Source organism: Ochotona princeps, chromosome 25, assembly GCF_030435755.1.
Source record: "Ochotona princeps isolate mOchPri1 chromosome 25, mOchPri1.hap1, whole genome shotgun sequence".
NCBI classification, from domain to species: Eukaryota; Metazoa; Chordata; class Mammalia; order Lagomorpha; family Ochotonidae; genus Ochotona; species Ochotona princeps.
In genome coordinates, this window is record NC_080856.1 from 21,497,267 (window position 1) to 21,515,489 (window position 18,223).

Below are 18,223 nucleotides of genomic sequence, written 5' to 3' on the forward strand. Positions count from 1 at the left end.
GACATGCCTGGGTGCGGCCTGCTTCCTTCTGGGGTGAGTACGCCGAGGGGGGAGGCCTCCGTGACTGGGCATGTCCGGGACCCACCCAACACCCTCATTGGGTGGTGGGTGAACGGGATTGGGGAGGGGCGCAACCTCGGGCCTACAGGATTTAACCTCCGGCTGCCAGAGGCGAGCCGAGGGCTGCGGGAGAGGACGTCTAGCTCGGATCCCGAACCCAGTCCGCCATGTGCCCATGGCTCATGGCGGGCTGGGCCCGGGCGGCCGGGGAGCTCTGGGGTATTGGACATCTGAATCGCTGCTGAGATAGCTCTAGAGTGACCCCACTGTTTCTGGGATCTGAGTCAATCCTAAAGATTCCCAATGCCAGTAACTCTTCCTTTGAAGAACTTCCAATCCCTTAATAATGCTGAGCTTTGAACACCTATCAAGTAAAAGATAAGCTCCGGCTTGTGTAGCAGGCTGGCACCTAATGGTCCTCGGAGCAACCACGTGCAGGTGCGTGATTTACAGCTAGGAACGGTCCCAATCTGGGATGCCACAGCTGGGATGAGGTTCCCACCAAGGGGTGTATGTGCTGGAATGGGGGCTGCGTTCTATCTAGGAAACAGTTGCAGTCACCCGAGGCACTAGTGTGGGCTGGGATTGGATGCACCAGGCCGGTTCAGATCCCAGCACCATCTGGTGTTATGGAGAAACAGGGTAGATGTGGGACTGACTAGGCTGGGTCTCAATCCCCTTCTGAGCCATGTGTGAGCTGTATGTGGGTATGGACGAGCCATGGCTGGGCTGAAACATCCAACAACAAGAGTCAGAATGGGGTGAAAGCCAGCCAGGAAAAGCCACTGTTCCTGCTAGGACAGGAGGTGAACTGAGTAGGGTTGGCTCAAGAACCCCCTGGCAAGCGCAAAATCTGGCATTGGGAGGGGTTCTGATGGAGGAGCCTGGGCAACTCCTCTGGCAGGACACAGTCCCTGCAGGTAAGCGCGAGAAGCATGATTGGAAACAGCCCAGAATAGGCCATGGAAAGTTTCCCACTGGCATGCATTCGGCATGGGTCAGGAGCAGGCCAGGCTGAATCAGTCCATGTCATCCTCTGGCAAATCCGATCACCAGAACAGAGTGTGGAATGGGCCGGGTTTGGTTGCGACAAAACCAGTACACATTCTGGAACGCCAGGGCGTGGTTGCCTGTACTGGATATGAATGCAGCACCCATCCAGCACACGTGAGATCCAGGAAGGGAGGGGCAGAGCTGGCGGGGGGGTTAAGGGGCTGGTCCCCTCGCTGGACAACCACTCCCACTGGAGAGTGTTGGCTGGGATAGAGACAGACACGACTAAGCAAGGCTACAACACCTGTGCGCTGCATGTGGACAAGATCAGGGCCACAGCATCAGCTGGCAGAAGCTGGCACTGGGGACTAATTCTGTCGAGTCAAATCACAGGACCACCTAAAGAGTGCATAAACCGGGACAGAGAGACCTGGGAGGGAAAAAGTGGGTTCCCCCTTCTTGGGTCACTATTCCCGTGGGAGGGCATGAAAACTAGGACGGGGGCTGGGATGGCTAGACAGAGGCACTCAACAACATCTGTGAGGGCTGGATGGTTGAGTCGATTAGATAGAACTAAGCTTTAATACCCATTGACAAGTACCAGAGCCAAATGGGATGGGGGACAGACTGGTCTTCTGCTACACAAATTGGCAAACCAGGGTAGGGGGCAGGCTTGGTGGGGGTTATTGTGGGTCGCCCCGACTAGGCTGCAGCTCCCACTGGTTGATGTAAGGGCCGAACCAGACTGGACTGCAACACCCATTGGTTCCAGTGCAACTCGGGACTGAAAACAGAACCAACACAGCAATTGCAACCACCAGCTGATCAGGGTGATGGACTGTGCCGGGCCCTGTGCTTGCTAGAACATACAAGAATCTGGTCTGGGAATACCTCAAAGTATCTTTGGAGATCTCCCCACTTGAACTGCTGGACTCAGAATTCTAACCAAGAAAAGACAGAAGACAGAATAGGACAATCATTCATCTCAGCTACATGTTGGCAGCGAAATATGGGACAAATGGAGACTTCATGATGGACCATATCAATCAGTGGACCACCTCATCGAGCGAAACTGGCAGTGACTCATAACTGGAGAACTATTAACTCCACTTGAGCACATATCTCAGAGCATGCCCCACATACGGGACTTGGGGTGGGCGGGAAACCGGGTGGGGCTTCTCCCTCAATATCCCCTTTTACCTCAGATACATGATGGAAACAATATGGACATAATAGCATTGCCCACCTCCCTATCCCCCTGAACCTTTTTTTTTTTTTTTTTTCCTTCTCTTTCTTGATTTTCCTTCAACTATAGTTAACTATGTAAAGATTGTCAACAACAATACAATAAAATGGATTATATAAAAAAAAAAAAAATAATTGCGAGTGGGTAAAAATGATCCCAGGTATTCATAAAAAATTATTTATGAATTATCTTTATCAGCAGCAATTCACATTTCCACTTCACATAACAAATCTTGGATCATAAATGTGCACAGAGTTTTAATCACCTCTTTCATTGCCAGACTTACAATACTAAATTCATTTTAACACATACATGTTGGTTTCTTCATTCAGTACTAATTCTCACATTGTTACTGCTTTGTTTTGCCCATCTTACCTCATTGAATTCTGCACAGTTTTGAAAGATAAGCCTAAAATCAGCAACAAAATCTTCAGGCTTTGTATACAGGGAGTAATCGTCTTGCAGTCTTTTCTTAATGGTTGACAAGTCCATGGGGTTTTTAATTATTTTATAATAATCAGGAACCTTTAAAAATAGATGATGAGTTATTATACAAATAATTCAATTCCACTTGGTCCTAAATAAATTCTCCAGGACTGTTACTGTTTTTTGGTGTAGTGTTTTTCCACCTTAAGGAAGCTTATATTCAGCAACATTTAAAGTGCCTTCTGCCTCCCAAACATAATTTTTTATAACTACTTCCAATAATTTTTTTTAAAGATTTTTTAAATTATTATTGGAAAGCTGGATATACAGAGAGGAGGAGAGACAGAGAGGAAGATCTTCCGTCCGATGATTCACTCCCCAAGTGAGCCGCAACGGGCCGGTGTGCACCGATCCGATGCCGGGAACCAGGAACCTCTTCCGGGTCTCCCACGTGGGTGCAGGGTCCCAAAGTTTTGGGCCGGCCTCAACTGCTTTCCCAGGAAGTGGAGCTCCCAGGATTAGAACTGGCACCCATATGGGATCCCGGGGCTTTCAAGGCGAGGACTTTAGCCGCTAGGCCATGCCACCGGGCCCGACTTCCAATAATTTTTAACAAATCTTTTCTTTATTTGAGATGGGGATACACAAACAAACCTCTTCTTTTCTTCCCCAAATGCCAGCAATGGCCAAAAGCCAGGAATTCAATTCCTGTTTTCCAAATGGATAGCAGGGGCCCAATTACTTGAGTCATCACTGCTATGGGCGGGGTGTGCACTTGCTGGAATTGAAAGTGTAGCTTGGACTCAGAGGGCTCAACAGGAGATGCAAGTGATAGCTCACCAGTTACAACACAGAGATACTCTTCAATATTTTTTATGAGAAGTATTCTCACATTATGAACCACAAGCAAATCACCACAGTACGTTTTGCCATGCCTTTCCTACATGTGGTATAAGTGGTAAGGAACTGCTTTCAATTCAAGACTTGGTTCTAGTGCTCAGTAGCATATACTGCGTAAGTTAATTATTCTCTTCATTATTCCAAATAGATACTATACTCCTCGCAACTTGAGAGTTTGTAAATTCCAATTTTAATAACAAGTGCTAACAGTAAGCCAAGATCATAAAAAATGCCAATTCTAGATTATACTTGTATAACCTAGATATTGGTTGTACAGATGTTGTAAGTTTCTTTCATCTGATTCTGCCTCTTTGAGCTGCAAAGGTTCTTTTCTTCCCAAACAAAAGAAGCTGATGTTTAGGCTGTGTGGTCACCTGAACGTATTTGCAAGTTTGTGTTTAAACTTTATCACGGTGTGAAACAAAAATTTATTATACAGCATTTTAGGGTCATTTCAGACATCAAAGCATAGAGGACCAAAATATATTTGAACAGTATGCAAACCTTTTCCAGCACTTCATAATAATGCAAGCAATATAAAACATTCGATATGGAACTGTTGGAAGCTACTGAGCAGTATAAAATCACTTATTACCTAAAATGTGGACTTTCACATCAAAATGCACAGAAAATTTGGAGAGGCTTAAAGTTCAATATGTATTCATGAATATGTATAAACAAATATGTATCCAACAGTTTGATATGTACAATACACTAAGGGACTGGCATGAGGACTCAACTGTATATTCCCAGCTTGCCAACACCAGCATCCAATGTGGGTGCTGGTTTGTCTCCTGGCTGCTCCGCTTCCCATTGAGCTGCTTGCTTGTGGCCTGGGAAAGCACTGAAGGATGGCCCAAAGCCTAGGCACCCTGCAGCCATGAGAAGGACCTGGATGAGATGAGACTCATGGCTCCTGGCTTCAGATCAGCTCAGCTATATAGTGGTCCATTGGGAAGTGACTCAGCAGATGGAAAATTTTTCTCCTCTATAAATCTGTCTTTCCAATAAAAATAAATACTACTGAGAAATGGTACAGAAACTAGTCTTATAAATAAGATTTTAGAAAAATCACTGTAAAACCACAAAATGACACTACTACTTACTGTTAGAGGAACAGGATCTTGAAAAGCGAGACTCATTTCATGGCAGTAAAGAAATAAAAGTAGACGTTCACACTTCTAAGCAAAAACAGAAAAAATTCAAGATGAAGTTGCAGCTTATTTTCAATTATTAAACTTACAGGCCTCAAAGTACCAGAATAAGTATTTTAAAAATAAATGAATAAAAGACAAAGACTGAATCTGGAATTTTCTTATGCTACTTCCCATTTATTACCTTAACTGTACTATCTGGCAACATAGTTTAAAGTAATTTCTGCAAATAAATTAACAGTATTGCTAGAAATCTATTTAAAATCCTTTAGCATCAAACTGCCATTTATCACTTCAGGTTGTGTACAGTTTTGTGATTTATTTAAAAACAAACAAACAAACTGGTTGCTTCCAGTCTGCCTGACTCTGCATGTGCCCTGCTACTTATCCCCCTGGGGGTAACAGCAGGAAACCTTGTGGGTTCAGCAGGGTGTACTGGTGCCCCCTCCTGGATGGCAACATTCACTGACTACTCTTTAGTAATGCAAAGTGCCAACTTAGGAGCTTTCTGTGTTAATTATAACTAAATCCCTTCGCAGACTTTGCTAAATAGACAAACTTAGCAATACACAGTTGAAGAGTGGAATCATTTCCTGGAAGAGTGAATAATGAAACCTATCTCATGGGTACCAATACTTAGCAAATCCAGGGGAAATAAATATTTCTGTGGTGGAAAACAAATTAAGTGAAGACTACATTCAAAACCCCAGGCAGGTTACATAAAGAATACATGTTCTGGTGTGCTCAGTTTAAAAAAGAAAACGCCTCTCAGCTCAAAATGGACTACATCTAGTAAAAAAATAAAACTGTCTGAAACACAGGGGTGAAAACCTCAAAGACTTACCCTCTTATCTACTGGTGTTAACTTACTGAGGCTTTCAGCTTTCCTTTTTTCTGAGCTGTGCCCGTGAGCATCACAATCATATTCAACTTCTGGTTTAGATAAGTCTCGGCAAAAAGTACAAATCCACTCTCCACTGCAGAGAGATCCAAGATATGGAATTATCCATTTAGCATAAACCTTAATCATTGAGTTTACCATATACGTACTGATACACAGCTCTATGCTGAGAAGTGAAAACACATGTGGGCGGGCCTAAGTGGTTAAGGACATTGTCTGGAAAACCAATGGTACATACCAATCTAGGACTAAAGTGAGCTGGAATTAGCCTTTCTCCTACCAAAGTCAGCCAAAGGACCTTGGAAGGATTTCCTCATGCTTGGATCAATCCACCGGGGCAGAACCCTCAAGAGCATATGCCACATCAGGACCTTGGGTTGATCCTGGGTGGCCATTCCCAATCCTCAGGTACTGGGGCGTTTGGGAGGCTGGCTGTACCTTCTCTCCTTATCTCCCCTCCCCTTCCCAAAACAAAAAGGAGAAAATAGGAACCTGAAACAATGATCACACCCACTTTTCCCTAACCCTCAATCCTTCCCACCATGATCCACTATGTAATCATAATCTAACATAAAAATACAAACTTTAAAAAAATTGATGTTATTCAATGCAATGTCTTGTGGTAGTTTGTTTATTTTTAATCTGCTGGTTCTCTCCCAAAATGGCTGCCAAGGCCAGTTCTGGGCCAGGCTCAAGTTGGGAGTCAGGAACTCCGTCTGGGTCTTGTAGCATTCCAACCACTTGGAAAATCATCTGCTGCCTTCCCAGGCAGATAAGGAAGAAGACAGACTGCAAGTGGGGCAAATATGGACATTTAGCATCACAAGTAAACTGCTGTGCCACCAAGCTGACTCCCCTTGTATTGATGTAAAGGGCCTGTTAGGGTTTTTTCCCTCCCCTTCCTGCGACAGACTAGGTTTCTATGAGATACACAGGGAAGAAGATGCAGGTTCAAGAAACCCTTGGTTACTGTTTAGTATTTGGGATTGCACATTTGTTGCAAGTACAAGTATTTATAAAGGCTTTATGTTACACTGATGTCCAAAAGCTTATTTCTGATGTTATTTATAAAATGGAAATGCAACAAATTATTACCTTGGAAAATTTGTCAGTGTGGGCACGTGACAAGAGAGATGGAATACTTTGGGACACTTGTCGCAACATAAGAGCTCCCCTCCATTCTGACACACCGCACACCAGTCCTCATTGGGATCATCCTCTTTCCTCGTCTCTCCAACATGAAGAGGAGACTTCTGGGAGGCATCCAGCCACTCAGACTTTCCACTTGAGGAATTCTCCAGGTGCAATCCAGGCTGATCTCCTGTGCTATCAGGCGCATCAGATCTTACCACAGTCTCTTCAGAAGCAGAGCTCTGGCCACTATGTAACAGCAGGGAAGTAAGGATGCTTCTAGGATAACTGGTCTGCAATGTCAAGAGGGAACACTATGTGTACTTGGGTTTTGAATTGGCATTTTTAATTAGCCCTCCTATAATTATGGACTGCACACGCGTCTCATATATACTTGGTTACTTCAAGGGATCTGAAAATGTATGGGAACAAGATATGCTTACAGCTAATCATTTTATAGTTTTATAGAAGATAGACCTTTACAAAAAATATCATTAACAGGTAATCAGCAGCAAGAGGTGCTGATAACAGAAAAAAAATCTGAATCTTGGGATAGTTATCGAAGATTGACTAGGTAATGTGGACTACATGAAATGCATGTTAACCCTAATCACATGTAAGACACAAAAATTCTACTTGAGTCTTTATGAAAAGGACTAGGGCGATGAAAAATCTCAAACCAGTAACAAAAATTGTCTCCTCAAAACCTTTCAAAAAATGTTTTCCACATAAATGTAAACAGTCAAAAACACTCATTCCTTGGAGACAACTGAGTTCAAATCTATCTTTTCCTTATGTTACAGAACTATTTCTAAATGAAATGCTAATACTGCAATTTCTTGGATTTTCACTTCCAATATGTAAGTTGTATAGCAGTGCTATATATTCTATCTAGAAGTATATATACGTATTTTATATAATCCTTACCAGAGAAGTATTAAGAGTACATTTTTGCATTCTGACTCCGTACACTCACTTTATACACAATCCCCCTTATACTTCCTACACCACCACCTCCACACCTCCCACCTTGCCTAATAGTTTTTATTGAGCACTGAGATTCTGAATTATCCATTTATTGCCAGCAATTATTTGAAATGGTCAGTAGCTACCTATACTGGCTAAAGGTTCTGAAAAATAAAAAATTCTTAATTAAATTCAAATTCAGGCTATATTTTGATTGCATTACAGGTCTCTATTTAAGTGTTGGTCTAGGTCAATATAGTTCATTGTGGAATTGCTAAATATACTATGACTACAAGACCTGTTCTACACAATTTTCATTGTTAATAGTGATCAATAATTATCTTATTTCTTTATTTGCATATTTCCCCCAGGTAACTTAGTCTATATGTGCCGGGCCCCGCTATTGGTCTTTTAAATACATATCTTTTTAAAAAAGGGAAAATTTCCATCATACATTAGCTATTTCTTTATTGTCTTCTGGGTTCTGGCGTTTGTGTTTAGAACTTGAATGCTAACCCTTTTTAAGATGCTTTTTTCTCTAGAACCCTTTAGGATTTGCCTTTTCTCCTGGTATTCTGGAATTCATGATGATCTGTTTTAGGTCTTTTTAAAACTCTTGGTATGTCGGGCCGGGTGGCGTGGCCAAGCAGCTAAAGTCCTCGCCTTGAACGCACCAGGATCCCATATGGGCACCGGTTCTAATACCGGCAGCTCCAGTTCCCATCCAGCTCCCTGCTTGTGGCCTGGGAAAGCAGTTGAGGACGGCCCAAAGCCTTGGGACCCTGCACCCGCGTGGGAGACCCGGAAGAGGTTCCTGGCTCCTGGCTTTGGATCGGCGCAGCACCGGCTGTTGCAGTCACTTGGGGAGTGAATCATCGGACAGAAGATCTTCCTCTCTGTCTCTCCTCCTTTCTGTACATCTGACTTTGTAATAAAAATAAATGAATCTTAAAACAAAACAAAAAACAAAAAAAACAAACTCTTGGTATGTCACTCACTGGTTCCTTTCAATCCAGATTCTTGGGCCATTCACTTATAGGACCTTTTCTTTCTTTTTTTTTTTTTTTTTTTTTTTTGTAATTTAAGTTCTGTTCACCTCTCACCCAAAAAGTCTACCTTCCTCATTTCAGCCTTTTTCAAAATTTTCTTCCTTGTTTTGCATCTTTTTTTTCTGTAATGAGAATTCCTCAAAGTTTTTAACTGCAGTGTTTTTTAAAATCCTAAGAGCAAGTTAAATGTTCCTCAACTCACTCCTCCAAAGGCAAACAGCATTCCTAGTAATTAAATAATTACATTCTGAGGCCTAGATTCTTCATCAGATTCTTGTTTCACTATAACAACAGGAAAATCATAATTTTCAGGTGGTGCACTGTTTTCTTGTTTTATTCGGATTGGCTCCAACATGACCACTGGGACTTTATGTGTAGAATCAGCTCCCGCTGGTTTGCTGGAAGAGCCAGAGCTATAAGCATAATGAGACAAAGAGAGAACAATCTAAGAATGTTGTGTTGTAAACTTCACAAGCATGTACAACAATCACTGGAAAAATGTCACAACCATGACAACTGTTGCATCAGCAATGAAGGATGCATAACTGAAATGCACCTGTTGTAATGCAAAGTATCATTTATGATACAAAGATTTTCGGTATTAGCCCATGTAAACTGCAACATACCACATCTGGGAAGATGCTTAAATAAACAAGTCATTACTCAACTTAAAAGATTGATTTTAACATTCTGAGCTTTATATTAGGCAAACACATATGGTATCGTGGAACTAACATCAAATTTTTCATGTAGCAAGAATGACAACTCAAAGCTCACACTAATCATTTAAAGTGTGAAAACCACAAACTATACAAGTATTTACTGATGTTCTGCTACCTCAAGAAGGCAGTGGGGCAAAAACCTTTTTTTTTGTTATACAAAGAACCACTATTCTCACAGGATTAAAGGTTCTCCCTGAGAATGTTTCCACACTGTTTACGAAAGAATCAGGTTCACCTCCATGGACTAACTCCAGGTGTGAGGGCAAGACTAGCACAGTAACTTAAAACTGAACTGAACTGACAAGCGTATATTCATTTTTTCTTAAAGAAGAAAAGTCATTGTCTATGGCCATACCACCCTGAACACGCCCGATCTCGTCTGATCTCGAAAGCTAAGCAGGGTCGGGCCTGGTTAGTACTTGGATGGGAGAAAACTCAGAGAATATTGAAATTGGTATAACATTAAACTTTCTTTTACATAAGTATGTGTCTCTACATAGTACAGTGTGTTTTTATTTCTATTTCATCTTTTATTCCCCTTGTTTAAACATTTAACATATAGGTAAATATTTTTAAAAATAAATTTGTGTTTATTCTTTAATCTATTGAATTAAAATACGATCATTGAAATTTGCACTAAAAATGAAAAAGGAAGTTGTTCTGAATATACTGAGTATCAAACTGTGTTGAGCACTGGCAGGAGATACTAATGAGAAATTTATGTGCTAGAGAACATGGTTAAGTGAGTTACCTTCCTCGGCTCCCAATGCTGGAGGCACTAGGTGAGCGTATTGGAGGATGTACACTAGTCATAGTAACAGGTCCTGAGGAGGGGGAGATCACACACATTCATCAAATGAGTTAGGAATCACATACTGAAATCCTATTGAATGTGCTCACTTAGCACAACTTTGAAACATATAATGATACCACATCAAACAAGTAGTTGCAGAACTCCTAGCACAGTCTTCTATGTCTTAATAGACTAGCAGGATTTTTCCAACTTAGCAGTATTGTCTTGGGACACATAATTTGATGAGAGAAAATGTCTACATACTACATGATGTTTAAGCAGCATCTCTCTACATCTCCCAGGTTTCCACGTGACAATCAAAATTATCTGCAAACACTGCCAAGTTGATCCTATGCTGCAGTAACCGGGCTAGGATCTTAAAGAGGACCTTAGTGCCAGTGCAAGCTAATTAGAACTACAGGAAGTGACTTGAGTGAATGCAAAAGGTGTTCAACAAAGAAGACCACATAAAGAAAATGGAGCCAATTAATAATGGAACACACTGAAAGTCACACTGAGAGGCCAAGATTTGAGGCAGTAACAAAAGAGGTTTCCAGCCTGTAGCCATGAAAATGATGACAAAGAAGCTATGTTCTGAGAGTCGGAAGAATAAAAACAAGAGTAAAAGCAGCCAAGAAATGAAGGGGAAAAGAGAAGCAGAGACTTCTGCTTTAAAGTGATGATGGTCTCAACTAAGTGGTACTCATAGGAATACAATAAAAGTGTTAAACGGGTAAGTAACTGCAAAGTGACAAAGTTCTAAAAAAAATTGATAAAAAGTGTTGAGAAATAAATCTAGTTCACTATTCTACAAATTCTGGAGAACTTCCTTTAAAAACAAAACAATGGCTGTTGCCTTTTGCTAACAAAAGTAACATGCTTCATGTCAGCACAGCTGTAAATTACAAAAAGATTTAACAGGATTGGTAATTAAAAACATTTAAGTGATGTATAAAAATTTACAGCTTTTATAATTCCTACAGTTCTTTGTACTATTTTACCAAAACAGTGTACCATAACATAGCATTAAAAACTCTTCATTCAAGCACCCAATGAATAGTCAATTAATGCCATATTTATGAGTGCATTGTTTCCCATTTCATTGTATCTAGTCATTCATATGGCTTTGAAATTTTTCCTACTGCAAACAATGAAAATAACAGCTGGACCAGTACTTCTTCATAGTTGAAGTATTAAAATGAACTTACTGGTTCAAGGCTATGTATATTTACTATAAATATTCTATGAGCTAATGCATATATAAGACATTTTGCTGAGTGCTGGGCACACAGTACTAACTGGTTCAATGTAACCTTTGGTAATTTGCTTAGATGGTTTCCACGAAAGTTTTCAGAATTTATAATCCTGCTGGCTGTCATGATTATTTTTTCAGATCTGGTTTTTATTTCCCTTACAACTATCAGTGAGAACAAACATTTCTGCGTACTTGTCGCATGTGTTTTCTCTCTGGAGATTTATCTTCTCATCATATTCTTTGGCAATGCCTACTTCACTCCTTATTTATTCAAATGGCCGTGTCCTGACACATAGCTTTTCTGACATATTTTATCACATCTTTAAAATTCTGGTTTTGCCTTATTATGTCCATATACCTATAAAAACTGACTTAATAAGCTCTTATTCTTGTGTAAGATACCTACTTTGACAAGATTGTCAGCAATGGTGTGTTTCTCACAGGAAATGAGCAGGCATGTTAAAATGTTTAACACAACTTGACACCACAAACAACCACTAAAGAATGCTTTGTGTACTGTTACCAATGAATTGTGCCTCTAGGTAAAGTACATCCTAAAAGAGACCATATCATTGGCAACCTAATTTATGAATAAAAGACACAACAATATACTAATTTCCTTCTGGTAGTGAAGTATCTCTAAGGTTACATTCAGATTGAAAATGTGAGGAACTTTAACTTCTTCCTAGTTTCTAATAATATCAATTTTAATATAGTGCTAAGAACTCAGACACATCCTAACCATCAAAGGAATAAAAGGAGAAAGGGCAGAGAAGGATTCTGCTTTTTAATAAGGAAAAACTAAAAAAGTTCCAACCTGATTTTACCTGCAAGGCCTGGAGAAGGTACTGATGAGTTTGGTGACTGCACCGTCCTGTTTGACGGTGGTCTGGGTTGGCCAGAGTCTATACTAGTATCTTTCCTTCCAATGTTGTCCAGCATTATAGTACTTGAACAGTCAATCTGATAAGAAAATAAATTAATCCGAAAATAAATTATGTCAGGGCATCTTGATTTTACAAAAGTCATTTTAAAGAAAACTTCAGTAACTTAATTTCTTTCAAATAAGAAAATATTTTAATCTCACATAGAGTTCCAAAAGATTTTTTTCATAAGCAATGTAAAAGTTTTCAATTTATTTTTAAATATTCCATTCCTCAATAAATATACTGAGGTCATATTAGTCAGAAACCTAGAGTATGTAGGAAGATGTATCTCATGTCATTCACACAAGAAAATTAAAAACATTTCTTATTTCATTTAGAAATAACAAATGGTAGCTGTATTAAAATAAAAAAACTTCAGTGAGAATAGTCCAGTTATTTAGGTTTAAAATTCCTAATATCTACCTTAACAGCAACCAACTGGATTGTTATATTTGCCTCTATGTTCAGCATGTGGGTGAAGAAGATGAACAAAATGTGTGGGCCATTCTAGACCTCTTGTAGGAAACCCAAAGTCCTGGGTCCAGAACTGATGCCCTGGAGAAGCACAAGATAAACTGACTCCTCAGGTACAGATTTCTGAAGCACTAACCTCACTAAATGTGACAGTCTCATACATAAATTCTCTTTTAATGTAACAGGTATACAAATAACACTGTTCTCACAATTCCCTGACAGGAGAAAATTTCTAATGAGAACATAGTTCTTTACAAGCAAGTATTCTAATTATGCATGAACACTAGAATTCTATTGAATGTCTTTATGATTGGAAGTCACTGAAATTCAAAACAGTTCTAGCCTTTTTCAATAATGATTATATAAGAGAATTAAAACCTGAAACCAGGAGTGCAACCTTACACAATGGCCTATGCACCTATAATGGTATCCATTATGAAGAATGTATGGGAAATCTAGCAAGAGTTACTAAAAATAAGTTCCCTTATTCTGTGATTCAGAGGAGGAACTTCAGTTGAGAAAAGCTGTTAAGCAACGTATCACTTCTATAAAGACTATGGAGGAAAATGCAAAGGGGGAAATTTTGATTTCAGTGGGTCCTCTATCACTTGAAAACTAGACCCAGTGTATAGGATCATTTTGTTTTACATTATTTTTGCAATTATCATTGCCAATACTTTTCAGAGTATGGAAAGTAATGAAGGGATTGCATTTATTAGATTTCAACATAAAGAAAATTATTTCTATTGTACACAATAATCCTGAATGCTGAATTGAACTATGGGAATTAATTTATACTCTACATTCCACTTCCTAAGGCATGCATTTCTCGGTGCAACAGATGACTTTCACAACAATTGCATGCTTTCAATGACAATTTTCCAAAGAGGAGTTCAAAAAGAGCTGGTGTATACTTACATCTGGAAGTGAAGGAAGATTGTAAGTGCCACCCACTGGTGAACTCAGATCTATCATAGGTGATCCAAAAGACTTCCCATCATACCCTGCTGCACTAGTGATGGTAGGACTAGAAGGAGTGGAAGACGTGCTGCTGGCAGTGGATGGTGTACCCTGTCCACTGCTGATCTGCCACTACAGAGAATGGAAGACAAACAAGGACGGAAGATAAAGAATCAGAATCCTATGGAATGAACTGTGTCCAAATCACTCCATTAGAAACTAGATCAGCTGCAACTTCTCTTTTCCACTTTTCAGAACAAATATACATATGAGTAAATTCTTGTTAAAACTCATGTTACAAATTGTTCTTATACATTAAGACTACGTATGCTTCAGTATACAGAGTATGCCACACTTCTGATCCAGTGTCCTATAAATGCCATGAGAAAAGCCACAGAAAAATGGTCCAAGTGTTTAGACACCTGCCAGTCACTGATATAGCTCTTGGCTCTATCCTGGCTCATGCCCTGACCATTGCAGACATTTGGGAAGTGAACCAACGGATGGAAAAATCTTTATATTTCTGTGTCTCTGTAACTTATAAATCACACTTTAAAAAAATAAATTAGAAATAATTGCTTGATGTGTAGATAGAAAAACCAACTTATATCAGCGCGTATGAATTACACAGGATAAGGCTAACAGAGGAAAATTCAAGTTTTCCAACTTTTCCTTTATACCGTAAAGTTTTCACAATGGGAAAAGAAAAGTTATTAGAGATGCTGCAAGAACATGCAGGCCAAACCACTTCCCCAAATACACTTGCATTTATGGACAAATGGATGATCCCATTACATAGTTATCTCAAATGTTGCAAGTTTTCAAATGTAATTTATATGCCTCATTGTTGAAACTACATACAAAAACACAAAGCTGTATGGAAATGTCACTTTAACCCCAACCTATCCCTCATTGAGTTTCATCCACTATAATCCCCAGTCCTTTGTCTCCCAAGAATAACTAGTTTCAGCTGGTAGATATCTTCCACTGCAAGTGATTTTAAAAAAACACCCACACTAAAATGAAATATGTCAAATATTAGAATATGCTTTATGTACATACTATCATTAGGATAATTCCTTCTTTTACGAAACTTATTCTGAATCAGCTTATTGTTCATTTTTCTATAAATCTTAAAAATATGGTTTTTATTTTCTTGGAAAACCTGAAAGCCAGAGAGCCAGAGGCCAACAGAGAGGACTGGTTCATTACCTGAACAACTCAATAGCTAAGGTATAGCCAGACAGAAGCATGCACTCAACGCAGGTCTGTCATATGAGTGACAGGGACCCAAGTATGTGAGCAATTATCTGTTGTCATCCAAGGACGTAGAACTCAATTAAGTACTGCACTCCAATATGGGATGCAGGCACTATCTGTGGCACTTTATTGGCCATGCTCAACACTCACACCTATTTCATGTTCATCTCAAAGACAGAGGGAGAAAGAGAGATCTCCATTTGATGATCACTACCCCCCAAAATCAAAAACATTCAGGTCTGGACCAAGCTAAAACAGAGTGACAGGAACTCAATTCATGTGTCATATTTGGGTGGCAGGGACCCATCTACTTCAGTTCTCAGCTGCTGGCTCCCAGGGTAAGAATTAGCAGGGAATTGTAATTAGGCAAACAGCCTGGGCTTGAAAATAGACGCTACAATGTGTGAGTACTGAAAGTGTCATACGAGGAGCTATGCCAAACATTTGCCCCTGCAATTTCTAAACACAGACATATGTACTCAGGCACAGCATACTTGGGTAGAATGAAATGTCCAAATGATTTGAAAAACAAAATCAAAGACAGTTATGAAAATAACATTATCTTCTTGACTTGGGACTTGCTGAAAAAAGCAAAACAAAAACAGTCTTCTTCTTTGGTTAAAAAAAAAAAAAAAAGTCTAGAAAATGTTTACCCAAAGAATGAAGTTTCCATGAAACATGTTAAAGACCCCATTACTACCCATTTTGTGGAATGCAATTTGTTGCTCTTAGAATCCTTCAGTACTGGGAAATTCCATTTACTCACCTATACAACAGAAACACCAGTGCGGTAAAATGACTACCATGACCTGGTTATTATGGGCATTCTCATAAAGCATCCAGATACCTTCTCTTAGATTTGTTTCCACATTTCTGTTAGTAATAAGCATTGTGATTCAGACACGTCGGTAAGAATAAAAGCTTGCTCTCTATACCTTCTGCCTAATCTATATGCAACATGATCTGCAAAGAGGTGGAATAAGCAAGCAAGGGGAGGATGGAAGACTATACCTGCTTTATTGCTTGTTGAGCCAAGAAAGCCATCTGCAAGGGGTTGGGCTTTATTGTTTGTCGGGGTACATTCTGGTTTGGTGGATATCTCAGCTGCTGAGGATGAGGAGGAAGAACTGGCCCATTGGGTTTGGAGCTGTGATTCTGAAAATTTATCAAACGTGGAGGAGGTTGCTAGAAAACAAGAAATTAAATCAATTCAGTGACAATTATTTCCTCAGGGGCAAATCACAGAGATACAAAATTTATAAAACTGCTGCAGCAAGGCCGAAACTCTGCCATGAATAAATATTAACATTACAAAAAGCTATTGGGGAGTAGAGGGAAATGTACAGGATCTCCAGAATCTGTGTGCACAACCTAAAACAAAACAAAACAAAACAACAGACAAAACAACCCCATAGAAACAGTATTATAGAAACCCGAGGGGATGGTGCAGGGTATCCTGCCCAGGCATGAGGGGAGGCGGCTACACTTTTCTTAGGCTATACCATGATTAGAACTAGGCCATGTTGGGAAATGGGTATATTTTGTCTTTGCTCTCCTGCCAAGCCCTGGATGATTATCTTTGGCAAAGAACTGCCCTCTTGCAGCCCTCTAAATAATCATAGAATACCACTAACATTTACTGAATGGTTATTATTTCTTTAATTATTTCATGTGTATTCACTCATGAAATCTTTAGAAAATCAAAGTAACTTGTCCAACATTAAGACAATACTGATGGAGCTCAGATTTGAACTAGGAGTCTGCCTCTGAAGTCTGTATTCTTTTTTCTTTTTGAATGTGTAAGCACAGAAAAATTCTATCCGCTAGTGACCTACAAATGTCCAACAGCTGTGGCTGGGCAAGATAAAAGGGCCAGGAGGCTGGAACTCATATTCTAAGGGTATCATGAATGTGAATAATCAAAACTCAGAGGGCTTTATTCCTTCTCACACTCTCGAACAAGCACCTCCACCAAAGTGAAAGCAGACATTTATAAAGAGCAGCCTGCCCTTGTTTTGTCTTTCTTTCACTAATCCTATCTGTGGAATTTACTCCACTGTTTCAGGTTAACTGCTTCTTTCTTCCTCTTTCATAAATTGGTTTGCACCAAGTTCACTCATTAACTTAAGAGTGGCCAACAATTACAGATGTAGTGAAAAGCAAATTTGCATGTTTCTACCAATGTAAATGAAGAATAACATTACACAAAATTACTAGAATCTCAACAAAAATACTAAAATGTTTACACTTTAGTGCAAACACAAAGCCACTGCAAAAGTTGTGTGACATAATACTTGTTGACTATTGTGCTCAAGATAAAAAGGAAGCAGGCTAAAGGTTCAGTGTTTACTTCTATTGTCATTACTTTGATAAATAATGCTTTGCACATAGTATCTATTAACTGTTGCTAATTAATTCCCAGTGATACAAGATTATAAATTCATAAATGTAAAGCATGGATCATGGATGCCTTGGTTATTTCAAGAGCTGTTGAACAGAGTTACACTAACATTATCCAACTTAGGACAGGCCTACTTCCGAATTTACCTGATGAGAGATGGAAGGTTGCTGGATGGGCCCCTGCTGGATGGGCCCCTGCATTCTAGGGTTTGGTAAACCCACAGGTGCTGGCCTCCGTTGCACCTGTTGCCTCTGAGCCATTACCTGTTGCTGCATATGCTGGAGTCGTAATTGAGCTAGGCTGATCTGTGTTGGAAACTTGGATAACTGGTTGGAAGATAAGCCACCTGAGGGCTGGGAATTCTGTTCCACGATAGGATTCTGCTTAGGCATTTGCGGCTGGCTGTCTTTATCCTCGATTACTAAAGAACCTAATCAAAGAGAATATGGTTAGGAACAAAGCTTTTGGGTAACTGCTGAAATAGCATATTTTGTACAGATAACTTGTAAATAAATCAGAACTGCTAAGACACTTCACTCTTTAAAATAGAGAAACCCAGAGAATCAAGATGGCGGAATAGAGTAAGGACACATTTAAACAGAGAAA

At 39.8% G+C, this 18,223-nt stretch overlaps 1 protein-coding gene across 2 annotated transcripts in view; it reads right to left on the reverse strand.

Annotated features, from left to right (window-relative positions):
• The window catches only part of TRIM24 (tripartite motif containing 24), an 84,891-nt gene that overhangs the window by 846 nt on the left and 65,822 nt on the right, over positions 1-18,223 (reverse strand). The window contains exons 9-18 of one of the 2 annotated variants that reach the window (XM_058681320.1): positions 17,881-18,047; positions 16,228-16,401; positions 13,915-14,088; positions 12,424-12,559; positions 10,300-10,372; positions 9,071-9,239; positions 6,776-7,104; positions 5,624-5,756; positions 4,732-4,806; positions 2,675-2,824 (exon numbers count right to left, since the gene is read on the reverse strand). In XM_058681320.1, the coding sequence (XP_058537303.1) occupies positions 2,675-2,824; positions 4,732-4,806; positions 5,624-5,756; positions 6,776-7,104; positions 9,071-9,239; positions 10,300-10,372; positions 12,424-12,559; positions 13,915-14,088; positions 16,228-16,401; positions 17,881-18,047 (1,580 nt within the window). Of the gene's footprint in view, positions 1-2,674; positions 2,825-4,731; positions 4,807-5,623; positions 5,757-6,775; positions 7,105-9,070; positions 9,240-10,299; positions 10,373-12,423; positions 12,560-13,914; positions 14,089-16,227; positions 16,402-17,763; positions 18,048-18,223 lie in introns of both variants that reach the window. The other variant, XM_058681319.1, reaches the window with a different exon arrangement.